Source organism: Lichenostomus cassidix, chromosome 4 (assembly GCF_008360975.1).
Source record: "Lichenostomus cassidix isolate B80296 chromosome 4, HeHo_3.0, whole genome shotgun sequence".
Classification (NCBI taxonomy): domain Eukaryota; kingdom Metazoa; phylum Chordata; class Aves; order Passeriformes; family Meliphagidae; genus Lichenostomus; species Lichenostomus cassidix.
Genome location: NC_139484.1, coordinates 12,087,953 through 12,105,036, shown reverse-complemented (window position 1 = coordinate 12,105,036; position 17,084 = coordinate 12,087,953). Strand labels below are relative to the sequence as shown.

Below are 17,084 nucleotides of genomic sequence, written 5' to 3'. Positions count from 1 at the left end.
TCTCTCAAATATGTCAGTTTTAAATAAAAATTAGGCTTTATTATTATTTTGGCTCTAAAGCTGTAGTAGGTAGTTATGTGGTTCAAGTTCTACCAGCAGCAAAGACAGTACCTCCCCAAGTCAGCCTCTTCTTTGGCTTCCTGGGAAGTATCCTGCCTTTGCTTAGGCAGGTTAGGTACTGATCCTCGGTGGCATTAGGAATGGAGCAAACGTTATCCACAGCATGCATTTAGGCAGAGCAAAAGCAGATACACATCAGTGGCATGTCCACTGTGTAGTGGAGAAACCAAGTGATGCCTTATGTTGGAGAGGAAATAGGCAGAGCTCTGAGCAAAGCAGTTTATAATGTTGGATGTTTCTTACCCCTCCTGTTGATACAAGGCCATCTACAACCATGTAACATGTGCCAGTTAGAGGTTGGTTTGGGAACTGCATAGCTGGTTAGGCCTCTAGAGGCTTTGGTCTAACTAGCTCTTGGCATTAAGAGGTTTGTGTTTTTAAAACTTTGAAGTTGAAGCAGGGCCATCAGGAGCTGAACTGTATTGCCTGGAGGCTGCTAAAACTGATTTTCTGTTATTTCTTTAACCTCCTCTGTCCTACCCTGTGTGACATTTGCTATGAAGAAATGGGAAGGACATAGAGGGAAAAAGAAGGCACTTTAAAAAGTTGGTTTTTTTTTTTTTTTTCAGAAAGAGATAATGTTAGAGATTGAAGGAAGCCAGATCATCACCAAAAATGAGATGAGTGTTCATTTTCCCAGTTCCATAGTAGTGGCCCTAATCCTCACACAAGCTTAGGCAGACTTGGATACTGTTTCTGGTGTTCTTCTAGATCTTTCCTGCTTGTGTTTTGAAGAGTGAACTGAGCGAAGAAGTTAAGCAAAGCCTCGTGTGCTGTTGGCTTTAAAACATCATGCTTTGAACACTGAAGATCTGGGGTTCGAGAGGGTATTGCTGTGCAGATGAATCCCTGAGGGGGAAGACATGCAAATGCTGCAGCAGCCCTTCAGGAAGGTTAAGGCGCTAGATCTGCAGTCTGAGCTTTTAGCAGCAAGGTACCACTGCCAGGATGGACACAGGAGAGTCCATGTGGGATTTAACAATCAAATCCTAGAGGCTACGAGCTTTCCCATCCATGTCCACAGAGCAAAACAGCAATTACAAGGGTGAGATGCCTGTTCAGGGTGACCCACCAACAGTGAGGACATCAGGGAGGAGACAGGTTGTGCACAGGTCATTGCAGGTTAAATTGAATAGTCTTAGGTACAGGGAAAGCTGTTAAATAAGAGTTGCCAGGCTTGCAGGGATATCCCACTAACCTCAGAGACCCCTTTTTCCTTGACTTTGGTGTCGTGGGAAGAAGGAATCAAGAGAGAACCTAAGATGGGTGCTCCTTTGGAAGTGTGTGCGTGGAGGGTGAGGCCTGTCAAGAGGAAAAAAGAATGTAAGTGGTGGGAGTGTCAAGAGGCAGGAGGGCCTCTGACTCAGGCAGGAAGGAAAATGAAGAAACTTGGCAGTTGAAGACGTGGGGAAGTGGGACTGTGACTCACCCTGGAGCGGGATGCGAGTTGGTCTGTGGCAACTGAGGTGAGAAGAGAGGAGAAGAAGCCCTGAAGCATGGCCAGGATGTGGCAGTCTGCACCAAAGCCCCCCAGGCTGGAGGATGGCATGTTGTAGTTGTAGTTGCAGTTCTTGGCCTTCCAGCTGTAGCAGTGCCAGGCAAAGCACGAGGAGAGCTCCTGTCAAAACTTTGCTCTTGGCAGCCATGAGAACCATCCCTGTGTAGAGGCAGCTCCATGGCTGTGCCCTTGAGCCTCTCCACAGGGCAAAAGTAGAACATAAGCTATGCATTAAATACTGTTCCTTCTTGTGGCTGTTCAACGTTTAAAAGGGGGTTGCTCTTTAAACAAGAACTTGAAGCAAGCACCTTCCAGGCTGGAACAAAGGATCATCACAAATCTCATTATTATTAGTTCCTCTTACAAGGTGTTCATCTTCAGGTTCCTGCTCTTTGTCTGCTTAGACCAGACATGCCTTCTAATAGAAACAAAATATTAAAAACTTCCATGTGCAAAACACTAAAGGTATTTTCTTTTCCCCGTGGGAAAGGATGAGAGAAAGAAGGAACCACACATAGCCAGTGGTAGGTTGTGCCTCTGGGAAGTATTCAGAGTTCAGTGAAAACAGCTATATGAGACCTTTCACAAAGTAAAATCTTTTCATAAGCAAAATAATAAGCCGTTTATGCCTGGATGTTTGCTATACCAGACAATTACTTAGTAAAAAAAAAAAAAATTAGTCATAGAACCCAAAGGTTAAGATAAGACCTGAAAAAGTTATGTTTTAAATACACTGTTGTATGATTCATATAATGTGGGTTAACGATAACAAACATCTAATTTGGCTTTGTACATTTATGCTGCATCTTTTTGGCACTTTTCTAGCGTGAGTGTGTAAGACATTGGGATTTTTTATCAGCATATTTGTATGCTTTTTATAAGCTTTTTCCCCAAGTGGCAGAATAACCGCAGTCCTAAGTTTTCAATTTTCCCGAGTTTTCACAAGTGCCATGCAAGGTCAAAGCATTTCAGTGGTATGAAGCATTTTCCTTTATTTTTCCAATGTGCCAAGACAGTGTATATCCCTCTTCTTAGGAGTTTGAATGTCCTTAGGCTGAGGAAAAGTTGAAACTTGGGTCTGCTGCATTCTGGGGGACTTCTGCAGCCACTTAGCCATTGGATAAGAACACTTCCTTTTCTAGCTAACGTTTGAGAGAAGGCAATGGTATTTTGTGCTAACCCAACAGGTATGCCTTGAAAATGAAATCCTAAGAGGAGAACAGCCAAAGAACAATTTCTTGGCAAATCATGCCCTGGAGGCTTGGTTGAAAGTTGAACTACACACAGTTGTATTTTAGGTGCATTATTTCTGCCAATGCCCAGAAAACACATGGCTTCTGGATTGCTAAAGTATAAATATTCAGGTGCCTAAATTGTGAGGAGGGTTAGAGGTCTGTAAAGAGGTCTTAAATTTAAGGTGCTGATGTATTGCTTAAACCCAGCTCAGCTCATCTTGACTCTATATGTTACAGACAAAAATTGAAACATAAGCCAAAGCTAAATATTACTCTACGTCTTTTAATGTTTATGAAGTCCAAAATGTTCTTCATGCTTTGTAATGTAAGATGATGAGTATATGTTCTTGAGGCAATAGTTTTTCATGACTTCAAGTAGCACTGTTTACTTTTTCAAAGGAAAGTGCAATTGATGGACTTGGGAAATAAATTCTCTTTAAATGTGAAATTGTTGTGACGTTTGCAATATAACTTTGGCATGAAGTTAGTTCAGTTGCTGAGTCAGATAACTGCAGCAGCAGAATACTAATACTAATTTCATCTATTGTGCATTTATTAAAAATTCCATGTTGAGAGGAGGTTGTTCATTTAAGACGTGTGCTGACCAAAGACATTTTATTAAAATGAAATTGTACTGAGGAGCAGAGGATGCATGTAATCATACCGCAAACCATAGGTTAGTGAATTCTGTGCTATTTTTAATTATCATTGAACAGTAGGCTTACTGGCAGATTAAAGCTGATGCAAGTATGTAGTTCTGTGCTGGAGCCAGCTGCTGCTGTGTAGCTAAGGTAGCTGGATGGTGTGGTGCTTGCAGGCACTGCGGTGGTTTGGCAGCAGATCCCACTTGGATGTGGCAGGGCACAGCGGGCTGGGGGTGCTCACTGGCTCTGCCACACGGCTCTGGCTCTTCTGCTTTGCAGGTTTCATGTCCCAGTGAGCTTGCTTGATTCCTTAGCATTAATGCCTTTAACAGAGTAGAAGTGATGATACAGAATTCCAACAGGAATATGGCTGGAAATATACTATGTAGGTATTCCCAGTGAAGCTGTAATTTGGGGTCTACTTTGAAAGCAACTGATCTTTTAGCACTGAAATACAAATCATCTTGGCAAGAGACAGGGAAGGAATCATAGCTCTTGGAACTATTGTTTTGAGACTCAAGAGTGGCTTGCATTTTAAGAGGTATTTCACAGCCATCCACCAAGAGAGCTTGCCTTCTTGATGTAAATAATCTAAATGATCAGAGTGGGATCTAAGCTTTGATCAGAGGTGATGAATCCTTAACTCTAGTGGCATTGAGTTCTCGTTGGATTTAGGGTTTACTCAAAATCAATTTAAACTGGTGAATTTTGTCTGAGGTTTATAGCATGAAGTTAGCCACGGTACAAGACTGAAAGTTGTTTAATCAAGACACAAGACACAATAAAAGACACAAGTAGAATTTTAGTAGAACATAATCCTGTGTCTTGGCACCATGCTCAAGATGGATCTTGATATAGTATCTGTATTTGTAGTCAAATTGAGTGTATTCAGTGTTTTTAGAGGCCCAGCAGAACACTATATTTAAAAGTGTATCTGAAATTATTAAAAGAATGTAAATTGTTTAGTCTTCTCAATGCCAGGATTTTTTTAAGCAGTTCTGACTGTTGGGACAGTTGAGACAGCTTGAATTCCTCCTGTATTCCCATGCCTCAGAGCTTTCCATTGGCTGTCTCCTGACTTTCAAAAGGGCCCATTCTGTAGGAAGCCCTAGGGCCAAAAGCTGGTGAGTATAGTCTGTAGAGCCTAGGGGGTTTGAATACAAAAGGCAACTTTAGCTCAAGAAGTCAGACTGCTTGTCAGTGGCATGGGAAGGATCCTGTTCTTATTCACCATTTCAAGTTTTAACTGAGTGATCAGTTGCCCGTTTAGGCCCTCTGAGCTAACTTTTTTGAGTTAATCCTCCTTTTCTTATTCCACTGGTCTTCAGTTGGAAATGATAGACTGTCAAGTGGTTAAATAATTTATTGGAATATAAGTTCTGAAGAGACTTAGATGCTTTCAAAAATTTTATCTCAAGTCATTCAAGGACATAATCTTACCGCTACAACTTACATGTTATAGTAATAGAAATACAATTTCTATTAATACTTTTCTTTCTTTCTTTCTTTCTCTTATGTTAGCGGATGGACCATATCTTCAAATCATAGAACAACCAAAACAGGTAAGAACAAGACTACATTTTGAAAATGTCTAAGGTAGCTATATTACTACATTCAGCTTTGAATAAACTTATGACTTATATAAAAGAGTACAGAAAAGGCTGAGCTCCCGGAACAAATGTGGCACTTGAACATGAGCAGTTTTAACTCTCATGTTTTATTCTGTTTTCATCTTTGTCTTTCTCTGGAAGTGTCATAAGGCAAAAAACCCTAAGGGTTTTAAAAATATGTCTTGTTAAGTGTAGACTCTTCATCTTAAAAGTCACTGTTACAGTACCCCAGTATTTGGAAATATAAACTAGTAGATCAAACGTGGCAGATTTTTGGGATTTGTTTCATGGTTTTTGAAACACAAGAAGTTAAAAATAAAAGCACTTAATTCCCAAGTTACAGGAACTTTTGACTTGTGTTTTCTTGTAAAGAAATGCAGTTGTCCTTTGAGATTCCTTTTGTTAGGGTTGTCTGTTTTAAATAATCCGAGAAAAATGAAGATAAGTATTTGAATGTAACTTTTTTCTGCTATGTTTTCTGCTATGTATCAAACACTGACATATGCTTCTCTGACAGCAGAGAAGTCATTGCAATGCACTGCTTAGTTTTCATGCAAGTGATGTACAAAGTAATTGTTGGGTAAAGATTGCCCTGGAGTGTGCCTGGGTATTGTTCCGCTTTAGCTGGTGGCTCCAGCAATTACAGGGATTTCTCCTCAAGCTGCATTACAGTATGGAGGTGCTTTTCCTGTCTTAAATTGCATAAAATCCTACCTTATAGAGCTGTTCGTTGGACAGTGGCTAAAAGCAGTCCCATCCTCCTCTTGGTCTTCTGCAGAAGCATGCTGCAGCCCAGTCTTCCTGGCAGGAGACAGTGGACAGCACTGGTTTCAGTCACACACCAAAGACATTTTTGTGCTTGAGCATCCCTCCAGGAATAAGACTCTTCATTACAGCCCTAAGTGAAACTGCAGTGTACTGTAAACTCTTGGAAGAATATGCTGCCTCTTCCTCATTGTTTTAGTTCATCCTGAATCAGGCCATGTCTTTGGGGCCTGCAGTGCACAGTCTGTAAGGAGAAACCATTGTTTCCATGGAGGGCAGTTGGTCAGTATCTCAGTAAAAGTCAGATCTTTCCATTTGCCTGGGAAATAAGTTCTTAGCATGAAAAGGCTTTAGGGAGATAGGTATTGAAGCTACTGCTTACAGAGTAATTTTAAGGCATGTTGTTCACTTTCAGCTAATACAGACTTCTAATTCAGAGTTGTCTACACTGGAAAGAAACTGAATGGTTCTTGAAAAAAGCTACAACACTAACTAGTGCTATTTGGAAAGACACTGAGAGCCCTATATAAGATGGGGATTTTGCCAGAAATTGCAGGACTGGAAAGTAGATCTGAAAGCAAAATTGGGGACCACCTGAAATACATTGTTAAGTAGAGTTAAAGCTACCAGATACCTTTGCTTAAGAGTTGTATTTTTCATGCCTTATAGATTACTGTGTAAAATAAAGGGGATGTTCATCAATGGAATCAATGGAGAGCTGTGCTCTCGACTGGTTGTCAATGTCTTGTAGTTCTCTGAAATATGTTCAGATGTCTATTTATGTAGCTGAGATGAAAAGCAGCCAGAGTCCCCTGAAGCTTTTGTGCTGTGTCTGGATTTCGCTTGGAGATACAGTTTTCATAAGGTTTTTCCAGAAGGGAGGAATGTTTCTGTTTCACCCTTGTTCTTCCCTTTATGATGCTTTGAACTTCCTTATTATTTGCTTCAATTTTGTCTACCTAGCAGCAATCTTGGGAGAGAGTATCTGCTCTTGCATTTTTTACATGGGTTTTTTTTTTCCCTGTTTCAAGAGTATAAATAGATCTCTGTTTCAAAATATCTTCACTTAACTGAAAGTAAAAAATGATGTTGCTGCTGTGTATTAAAGTGAGAATAGAGCAATTTCTCCAGGGCTACAGTTCAGTGGTGCTTTGCTAACCAGCACTCATCATTTCCGGGATGAGCAATTGTAACATTTCCATTTGGGCAAATCTCGTTTGTGTGTGTTCATGCTTATGTGTGCTATTTCTCTTTTGGTTTTGTTTCTGAACAGCTTTCAAGTTTCTTTTCCTTTATTTCCACAGAGGGGATTTCGTTTCCGATACGTATGCGAAGGGCCTTCACACGGTGGACTGCCTGGTGCTTCTAGTGAAAAGAACAAAAAATCATACCCTCAGGTCAAAGTAAGGACAGAAAGCATTAATTTTGGGAAGTCAGTGCAAGTGTCATCATATTATGTGTTTAGGACCTTACTGCATGGCAACATAAATCTGTATGTAGTTGCTCAAGACAGACTGCATTTCAATCCCAACTTTCGAAGCGTAATTGATTTTGAAAATAAAGTTGTCTTCAGATGTGTGGGTTTGTTTTGGCACCATTTTCATCTGCCAGCAGTTGAGCAGTAACTTACTTGCACTTACCTCCTCGCTACTGTTATGGAGACTAATAGAGCTCTTCCTTAAGGTGCAGTTTGAGCAAGGCCTGAGCTGCTCAATTGCTCCATTTCTATTGCAAAGCATGAGTCTGCTGTTATTCCACTTCACTCTAGGATGCTATTTACCACGTTTTCCTTTTTTTCCTGTTCATATTACTCCATATTCAATATCTCTAGGGCACTCCATTCTTAAGAACTTAATTCCTTTAAAATCAATGTAGAACTTCTCATTTTAATAGGAATAGTGTTATGTTCAGGTGTTCACTGACCTTTTTGAGTTGTTTTTTTTTTTCCCCTGGAAAAGAATTCAAATAAGTTAATCAAAAAAATGTTCTATGGAGGCACAGTTTGAAGATTTTAAAAGTGATTAATCATTCTGGGATTGGAGAGCTGTCATTGCCTATGGTTCTTGCAGCAATTCCTTTTCCGTGGAAGTCTGGAAAAGCTACACTGTGTCTTTTCAGTATTTTTTTAACTGAAATGCAAACCTTGGTCCTGTTATTGCATTACATCTTTGAACTGTTGCACTACAGATTCTCATGAGGAGCAGGGTTAATGTTTCTAATTCTGGTGTTATTTCGTAATGTATTCTAATTCTGGTGTTTTCTTACTCCTTTATGGGGAAAGAAGGGGAGGGAAGAGTGGCAAGCAATAACCTCTGCCTTGGCGTGTGCCACTCCTCGTCATTCTCCTCAGTGGGTGTGTATCATGTCTGCAGTTCTTGGGAAGGGCTGGAGTTTGGAACAGTTGTATCTCTTAATGAATCAGTATAAGCATAAAGTAATGGAAAATAATCAGCATTGGCCGAGGTAGCCTAGGCTGTTAGTCTTGTGAATTGAGAAAAAGCTGGGAAAGCTGATTTCATATAGCCTTGCAGAATTCCTATGAAAACTTACTAGCCCAGGCAAATTATTTATTTGCTTTTCTCTTTCCTGTTTTGACAGTAATGATGAACCAGTGAATGCAATTTCACTGGTATCTTCAGATGTAAAATCATCTACTTCAATTGACCCAGATCTTTGGATTCCAATCCAGTTTGTAATGATAATAATACAAGTGATACTGTATTATTATCTAACAATAACCTTTTCACTAAAGCCTTTTCATGTGAAGAACTTGTTTCCCAGGCAAATGTAAAGATCTGACTATATAAAGGTATGATAGGTCACACAATAGCATGACAAGGAATTATAAGGAAATGGAATTTCTCCTCAAGTAAACTAGAAAGCAGAATGTTCTTTGGCTTTCCATCAAACCTTCTAATTTCATTGATCATCACTTTTTAATTTCATCTAGAGCTTACACACACAACCCTTCCCCCCCCCATCCTACTGAGTGCATCTGGGGTTTTTTTCTAGTACAAATCCCCACATGGCAACACCTGCTGGGAGAGGCTGGCAAGGGAACACAAGTAAATTCCTCAAGGCCATTGCTTGTTAGTGCCTGTTCTTGATTCAAGTGCTGCCAGGAAAGACAGAAGTGTTTCACACCTTTTCCTGTAAGTCTCTTCTGTGTTTTGTCAGAATGTGCTCACCTTGTCATAACTGAAGGGAGCACAATTGAAGATTGTAATTTTTTGTTGTGCTGGGGTCTTTTTTTTGTTTTGATTTTTTTTTGTTGTTTGGTTTGGTTTTTTTACTCTTTTGCCAGTGTTTTCATCATAAAACCTACACCAACTGATCACAGTACAGTGAAAGGACAGTAGCATGAGCTTTGGCTGTACTGTAAAAAAGGAAGTTTTCCGACAGGTCTTTAAACCTCAGCCGTGGTCAGTGCAGCTCACATTGGGATCTGCTTTCTGCTTAGCCAACTCTCTCAAAATTTACCAATACCTACCATGGGATGTCCTGAAAATAGACATCTTCAATGCACAAAAAAAATCATTGCAGTCTCCCTTCTCTGTTTTCATAGGATTATGGATTGGGGACCAAAAGAAAACACATTTATGTGATGTGACCTCTTGCATAATGTGGATTGTCCAATTACAGCCTTTTTTTTAATCTTGCTGCATCATCACTAACATGTAACTAAACTGGAACACAGCAAGACATATCTCTCATGTAAAGGCTGGAGTGTTGAAGGCTTTGCTATGTCACTGAGAATGATATTTTGGTATTTAATTGCATGATTAACCTCTTCCTGTGTAGTATATTAGTAGATGGTGTAGGTCAGGAGTTAGTGTAGCAGTTCTGCAATGCCAATCTTTGCACTTGAAACAAATCTGCAGTGGCCAGCAAGGTGGAACTGATGTCAGACCTCTTGTTTAATGGACGTCCTGACAAATGGAGTTGAGATAACAGTGAATATTTTTCTATAATATCAAAAATGGGATTAATTTGTCATAATTATTTATAGATTTATATTCCTTTGTTTAGGAATATAATGTCTTTGCTAATAGTAATCCTAAAATGTAGAAAACATCTTTCATATTCAGAGGATTCTATGTAACTTTGCATGCTGTTATGGAGATCAGAGAAGTTGTAGAAAATGAATATGCTACAATGAAGTTACATTTCATGATTGCAACCTAAAATTCTTCATTTAAATTTCATTTTCATCCACTTAGTGTAAGTAACACAGGACTGGAAAATTTTACTGTCTATAACAGTTGAAATCAAAGCTTCTGAACAGCTTATTCATCATTACCTTTTTGTCGGTAAAAAGCAACCAGTAATGTAAAAAGAAAGGATAAAACAAGAAAGTCTAATACTATCACCAGCATACTTAACTATCATTTTTTTTTTATTTATAGTTTTCTTGGTTTTTATATATTTGAAAAAATGTGAGAAAACTTGCATAGAAAATTTCCCCTGGCCTCACACATTTACCATGATCTTTCACACTGCTGTTAGAGTGGGCAGACCCATGTTTTACACTGAAGTGCTTGATCCAGTTTTAGGTGTGACAAAATACGCTGAAAATAGTGGAGTGAAGGAAATGTCCTGAATTTTCATCTCCCTGGGGGAAAATCTACGTGGGTGGCTGCAGTCTCTAGTTGAATGTTCTCTGTGAGCTGGATGTAAATGAGCTCCAGCCCTGAATTCAGAGGAGTGCCTGAGCTAAAGAGCACCATCTCTCTGCAGAAGAGTTTGGGCATGGTGCACTTGGGCTTGTGAATCAAAGCTGCACACCAGTTAGGCAGCCCTGAACCCAGGCACACTGTCAGAACTGCCCACCCAGTCGGGTCCTGGGGCTATCCCAAATTATACCTCAGTTTGGAGATAAGACTTCTTATTGAAATCAGGGATTTCAGCACATTTACTTCGAGTTCAGGAGGAGAAATCATGGAAAATTAGTGAAGTTACTTTGTTGATGAGCCTTGGTGACAAAAGGAGCATATTTATTTGCTTCCCCCCCCTTCCAGGAATTAAATTGTAGAGTGATATAGATTGCTGATTACAAGTTAAAGAATCACTTAACAGCTGAATTAAGGAATAAATGAGACAAGAATAAGCAGACTTTTTGTTATAAATCTTTACCCTCTTAAAAATCTGTACTGAACCAAATTCAGCCAAAGCTAAATTCAATGAGATTTGAGCTTTTTACTGGTATGGTTGATTTGGCTGAATAGAAGGCACTGAGTCTCTTAAACTGGGCTTGTAAAGCAGAGCACCTAGCTCCATGTTTTTGGTGTTAGACTGACCTCACAGAGGATCAGAAGATCTTCAGCTCCCATTGGTTTAAGTTACTTTACATCACTTTTTCTGAAGTCTGTTAAATAAGTATTCAATTGCCTACACAATTCATACCACATCTGAAATATTTTGTCTTTAATTGGCAACTGAAAAAAAGTGTGATACTGCTGTGTAAAAACAGTCTGTTTAGAAAGAGTGAGTGGTGCCTCATCTGTGGATGATTCTTATTGCATGTGTTTTGAGGACAGCAGTAGTCACTCAGAAGGTTAGGCTGCAGTTGCTATTACAAAGGGATTGGAAAGAGAAATAGGTGCTTTTGTAACTGGTGGCTTTGTAGGTTTGACATGGTCTTTTCCATTATTTGCTCCTGTTGTTGAAGATTTAGTTTCATTTCTTGCTTGTAAGAGTAACTGGAAAAAACATCTTTGAGTTATGAAAATGTTCTTATAAAATTTTTGTAAAGTTGTGGAAGCTATAAAAATCGACTGGGGTCTGGTAGGACATGAAATAACTGAAGAAACTTTCTACTCTTGTTTTGAAATTGACTTAATTTCGAGTTCACAGGGTCCTTTTAGTCTTTCAGACAAATCTCTCAAACAGAAACAACAGATAAATGTAAGCCTGTAGCCTTTTAACTTTATCAGATCAATTGAGTGCTGCTTCAGTACAGGATGTAATCAAGTATTACAGTACTCTGCCCAGGAACTCCTTATTTTCTTTTTTCCCTTCACCATTAATTTGAAGTTCAGTAGCTGTTTTTTTAATCACAACTCTGATTTTGAGCCATAAGCACCCACATGCTATCCCCCCTCATGCTGTCTATGTTTTTGTGTCAAAACCATAATGGCCTGGGTTTCTGTAGATATTCAGCATTGTAACATACCTTCTACTTTTCAGGCCTTTGACAGTGTTTCTTAAATTCCTACACAAAAGGTGATAGCTACTTGTATACCTTAGTGCCAGAATTAAAATCACTCTGAAATTGTGGCAGGATTCAAGGATATTGAAAAATTATTTCATACTTAATTTATGGTACATAAAGATATTTAACCACTCAGACTGTTTTGCTGGGCACCAAGTTACCCTGAATGACTCAAAATCAAGTAGGAAAGTCTGTCTATAAGAAATTAGGGTAGAAGATGGTTCAGAGAGACATCCTGTCCCCTTTGCAGCACAGGACATCAGACTGGATGGCAAAAATAGTCCTTTCTTGCCTTATGACCTACATAAGGTATTACATTTTAAGAGCCCTTTTGTTTTTTCCCCTGAGAGAGGAGACTGCAAAGATCACATTGAGCTGAGTAACAGGGGGAGATCACAATCTGGTTACCACTGCAGTTCTGTGTTCTGCTTTCAGGGGCTGGAAAGTCCTTGACGTGCAGCAGTCCTACACGAGTTTCACTGTGGTTTCTACAGCTGATGAAGGATTGTCTTGAACCTTTCTGATGTGATACTGTAACATCGATGGTACTCATAGTGAATATAGTGCTACAGATGTGCTGGGAGCTTTATAGTAGGGAAGGGCTTGTGTAGTGAGGGTAAAATGGAAAGAATTTTTTTTAAGCTACCTTTTTGAAAAGTTAATTGTAGCAGTGGTGTTGACATAGTGTAGCACCAAATGCAGTAATTTTTTTTTTTTCAGATGACTTTGTGAAAAGTACATAGGAATGTTCTTCCTGCTGGTAAATGACAGAAATAGTCCAGCAGTGATTATTCTGCATCTCTGTATTGTTTCAGTCCAGAAGAGATTTCAGTTTGGAAACAGGAGGGAAGTACAATACCCTATGTCTTGTATCTTAGAAACTTGTGAAATACACATTGCTGCAGTATTGTACAGTTAACTAGCGGGCAGTGCATAATGAGAAGGCTTTTGCACACCTGCTCCTCCTGGAACAACTTTTTCATAGGTGGGATTTTTTTTGCTTTCAGCGGTGAATAGGAAGGCAGGGAGGTCACACATTGTACATATGCAAAGTGTTTCAGCTGTGATGGATTGGGTTCAAGTGAGGGGTTAACTGCAGTGAAGGAAGCTAGCAGGACTCAGTAATGTGGTGAAATCGAGGCAATCCCTCACTATCAGCATTTTATCAACAATATAACCTTAAATATTCAGTTCATCACTGATTCATCACTTTAATGTTTATCGTGATCCTTTAATACCTTGGTTGATTAGATCTATAAGCTGCCGTAATACAAAGAACTTTGCCCAAGGCAAATTAGAAGAAAAATTAGAGTAGGAGGGGGAAAAGCCCAACATTGATAAAAGGGTTAATTAAGTGAATTGGAAGGGAAGGTAATGAATGTTTGCTTTTTGAAAAGTGGGGTAATCTTATGTTCAGCATAATTTGAAAGTGGTGCATAACCTATAACTGCCTTGGAGTATTATTTGTGAGGAAAGAAAATAAAGTTCTAAATAATATATGTAAAGCAAATAACTTACCAGTATGGTATGTTATTAGTAATTTTAGATGGGTTTTTGAGGCATTGTTTGACATTATGGTTTTATTAAAAGCTGTTAAAAAATGTGTGGTGATTAGAAACCATGGCAAGGGGAAAAAAAGCTTTGTAGGCTTTCAGAGTTGGGTATATGAAAGAAAGCGCATGATTTATCATCGTTCTAGTCCAGAAAATTGCAGAAATTACAGCAAAACAGCAAAATCCTGGGTGGGAATTTATTATATATTCTTGTGTACACTTAAGGGAGATAGTTACTGGACTGGGGAGTATGTGTTGAAGCATATTGAACTAACAAAATGCCTATTAATACAGAATTCATTCACTGTAAACTCTCCACCTGAAGAGTCATTGTAATGAGGCCAAAATGTTTTAAAACAATCATAATGTTTAAAAATAGTTTTCAAAGTCTTTTTGAACTGGACAAAACAATGCAGGGTTTTCAGTTTAATACATCCATTTTCTCTATGCTTCTTGATTGGTAAAAATGTTTATTATGAATTCAGTGTACTGATTGAAACTTAAGGAGAGCAGTGTGGAGTAAATGGCCAGAATGTAAAACTGAGACTCATGTTCTAGGAGACAGTTCGTTTAGCTTTTTTAGTCAGTACTTCTGCCATTTGTAAGTCAAGTTTAATTGCAAAAGGAAGTGATGATCTGGTACAGTTAGTTTGCCATTTGTATTTCATTAAGAAATGCATACACATTTCTCCTATGGAAGCTTGATTGTACTTAGCTGACAGAAAATACTCAACTGGAATCATTACGTGTTCCATTAAAAGAAAATAGTAAGCAAACTATCCTACTTTTTAAATATTTATTTACAGATCTGCAATTATGTTGGACCTGCAAAAGTAATTGTCCAGTTAGTAACTAATGGGAAATACGTCCACTTACATGCTCATAGCTTGGTGGGGAAATTCTGCGAAGACGGAGTGTGCACAGTTAACGCAGGACCCAAGGACATGGTTGTAGGGTAAGTCTGGGGATTAGTAGAGTTTTAGTCACTTGGTGTGCAGTCCAAACTTGTATTGTAAGTCCATTTATAAAAATGTAAGTAGTTTTGATCAGAGAAGGGACAGTTAGTGTTACCATTCTGTTACCATTTTGATCAATATTTTACTTGTATTGAAATCTGTCAACAGAAATGTAATGAAAAGTATTAATAAAGCAGGATTGGTAAATTTGAAATTAATGCAAGACATGTATAAACATGAAAATACTACATGATTCAAACTTCTAAAGTTTAAAGCAGTAACATTGTAGTGAAATTGTAGTTGGTCTGTTCTTGTTTAATTTGAAAGAATAATTGTTTATATCGGTAAATGGAGCTGAAGCTCCCAACTATGATTCCAGGCTTAGATCAGATTTCATGCTGGCTGTGAGTTTCAGTTCTGTGATCTCAAGAATGTCTTTGTTGGTGAAGATGATGAAGTTTAAAAAGCTGAGAAGGTTGGGAGAGAGAGATTCTTTTAAACTGTAACTTTTGATGTCCAAGCCCAGTGCACTGACTTTACCGCGCACAACAATTTAAATAGCTTTATTTCAAATGCTCCTTTTCATCTTGAAAAGTTTGGCTCATTTTCTAACTTGTCTTGTTTTTCATCAGATGTTTAGAAACAGCTTTCCTGTCCTCACTTGACCCACATGAAAATTGAGTTATTGTCTTGTTTTCGTTCTTCCAGATCTAATTGATTTTTAAATGTGCCAGGAGATTTTTACAAAAGCACACCTTTTATTGTGGAATTTTTCATTCAAATAAATACCCGAAGTGTCTTGCAGAATGACCAGAGCCTTGCTTAAAACATTTTCCTTGTTTCCTTGGAAAATACTGCACTGTTCTCAGCTTCTTAGCTTACTCTCCAAACTATTTTGAACAGATGGAGCTTACTCTAAACAGTTGCTCTGCTTAACAGAAGTACGGAATGACATATTAATGTCATTGTCAAGACAGAGCAAACAAAGTGTGACTAGCAGATAGTCCAATGTTTTGTAAGTTACTTTCACAGTGGAAGTCTGAAACCTGACAGATTACTACTTAGGCCATAGGTTAATGTTGTGCAGCCATACAATCGCTGCCATGTAACACTGCACGTTTTACACATTTTGTGATCTTGGCTGAATTTGTCTTGATGGAAGATTTTCCCTCAAACACTAATAGTGCCTAAGTAAGCCTATACAGTCCTTCTGTAGGCTTTGGTTGTGTAGCTGCCTCTGGTAGGAGAAAGGCTGCCTGCTGCAGGTTTGGCCTAAAGCATTAAGAAAATACTTCACTCAATCAATATTTGGCAGGTTTGCAAATCTTGGAATACTTCATGTCACGAAGAAGAAAGTGTTTGAAACTCTGGAAACACGCATGATAGATGCTTGCAAGAAGGGATACAACCCGGGACTCCTGGTGCATCCTGAACTCAGCTACATGCAGGCAGAAGGATGTGGAGACAGGCAGCTGACTGGTATGTAGAAATGATGGCCTGATTTTAATTGGTCCTTTAAAAACAGGTTGAGCTTCTCAAAACACAGGTTCCTAGCCAGAAAAAGACCTTGTGTAGAACAACAGCCAATGTCTATGTGCTTTTAAGAGGTGGAGTATTGCCATGTTTTAGGGAATCTGAAAGAAAGAGTCTGCTGTCAACACATACATGAGAATGAAGCAATTTTCTTCCACAGCTGCCAGTACCCACCTCTGCATCTATAGTCCATTGCTCTTAGGCTGTTTAATGAGCTGTTAAATAGGATTATTTTGCATTATTGCAGCAAGACATGATATCCTTAATTAACTTAGGAACCTCCTTTTGAGAACGCTGTTTCATTCAGGTGCATGTCACCTGCCTTGCTGTAAAACCTGTGGTCTGCATTGCTTTCAGGTACTGCACAGAGGGGGCAGCTTTCTTTTTATCACTCTTTACACCAGGAATTCCAGTGTCCTTAGTGCTGGTCTTTGTCCTTTTCACAACCTTCAGAAATTGAGAGCAGAAAGTAATAATTTTCTGTCTGTCTTTTAATTAAATAACTTACTTTTAGTAAGATCTGATGCACAAACTGCGGGATGAATGCAGTATATTTGAATATCTGCTCTTCTCTGCTTAGAAAGGGAAAACCCAATGGATGCCAAATGTAAAAGTAGACATTTCCTCATTGTCCATGCATTTGGAGGTTTGCTTGTTCTGTTTTGTTAGGGATGCCCTACCCCTTGTGTTAATTCCTCTGTCTGTCAATTCCAGAACGGGAAAGAGAAATCATCCGCCAGGCAGCCATCCAGCAGACCAAGGAAATGGATCTCAGCGTGGTGCGTCTCATGTTCACAGCCTTTCTTCCTGACAGCAACGGCAGCTTCACACGGAAACTTGATCCTGTTATATCTGATGCAATCTATGACAGCAGTAAGTATACTTGGCTTTAATTCTTTTCTTAATAAGGGGCAAGCTTTTGTACACACAGAAATGACAGGTGGATATGGCTGTATACA

At 38.9% G+C, this 17,084-nt stretch overlaps 1 protein-coding gene across 3 annotated transcripts in view; it reads left to right on the top strand.

The window, feature by feature from the left end:
* The window catches only part of NFKB1 (nuclear factor kappa B subunit 1), a 56,103-nt gene that overhangs the window by 15,077 nt on the left and 23,942 nt on the right, over positions 1 to 17,084 (top strand). For 2 of the 3 annotated variants that reach the window (XM_085057921.1, XM_085057918.1), the window contains exons 4-8: positions 5,019 to 5,059; positions 7,177 to 7,275; positions 14,443 to 14,591; positions 15,908 to 16,071; positions 16,840 to 16,998. In XM_085057921.1, the coding sequence (XP_084914047.1) occupies positions 5,019 to 5,059; positions 7,177 to 7,275; positions 14,443 to 14,591; positions 15,908 to 16,071; positions 16,840 to 16,998 (612 nt within the window). The remainder of the gene's footprint in view (positions 1 to 5,018; positions 5,060 to 7,176; positions 7,276 to 14,442; positions 14,592 to 15,907; positions 16,072 to 16,839; positions 16,999 to 17,084) is intronic. The other variant, XM_085057920.1, reaches the window with a different exon arrangement.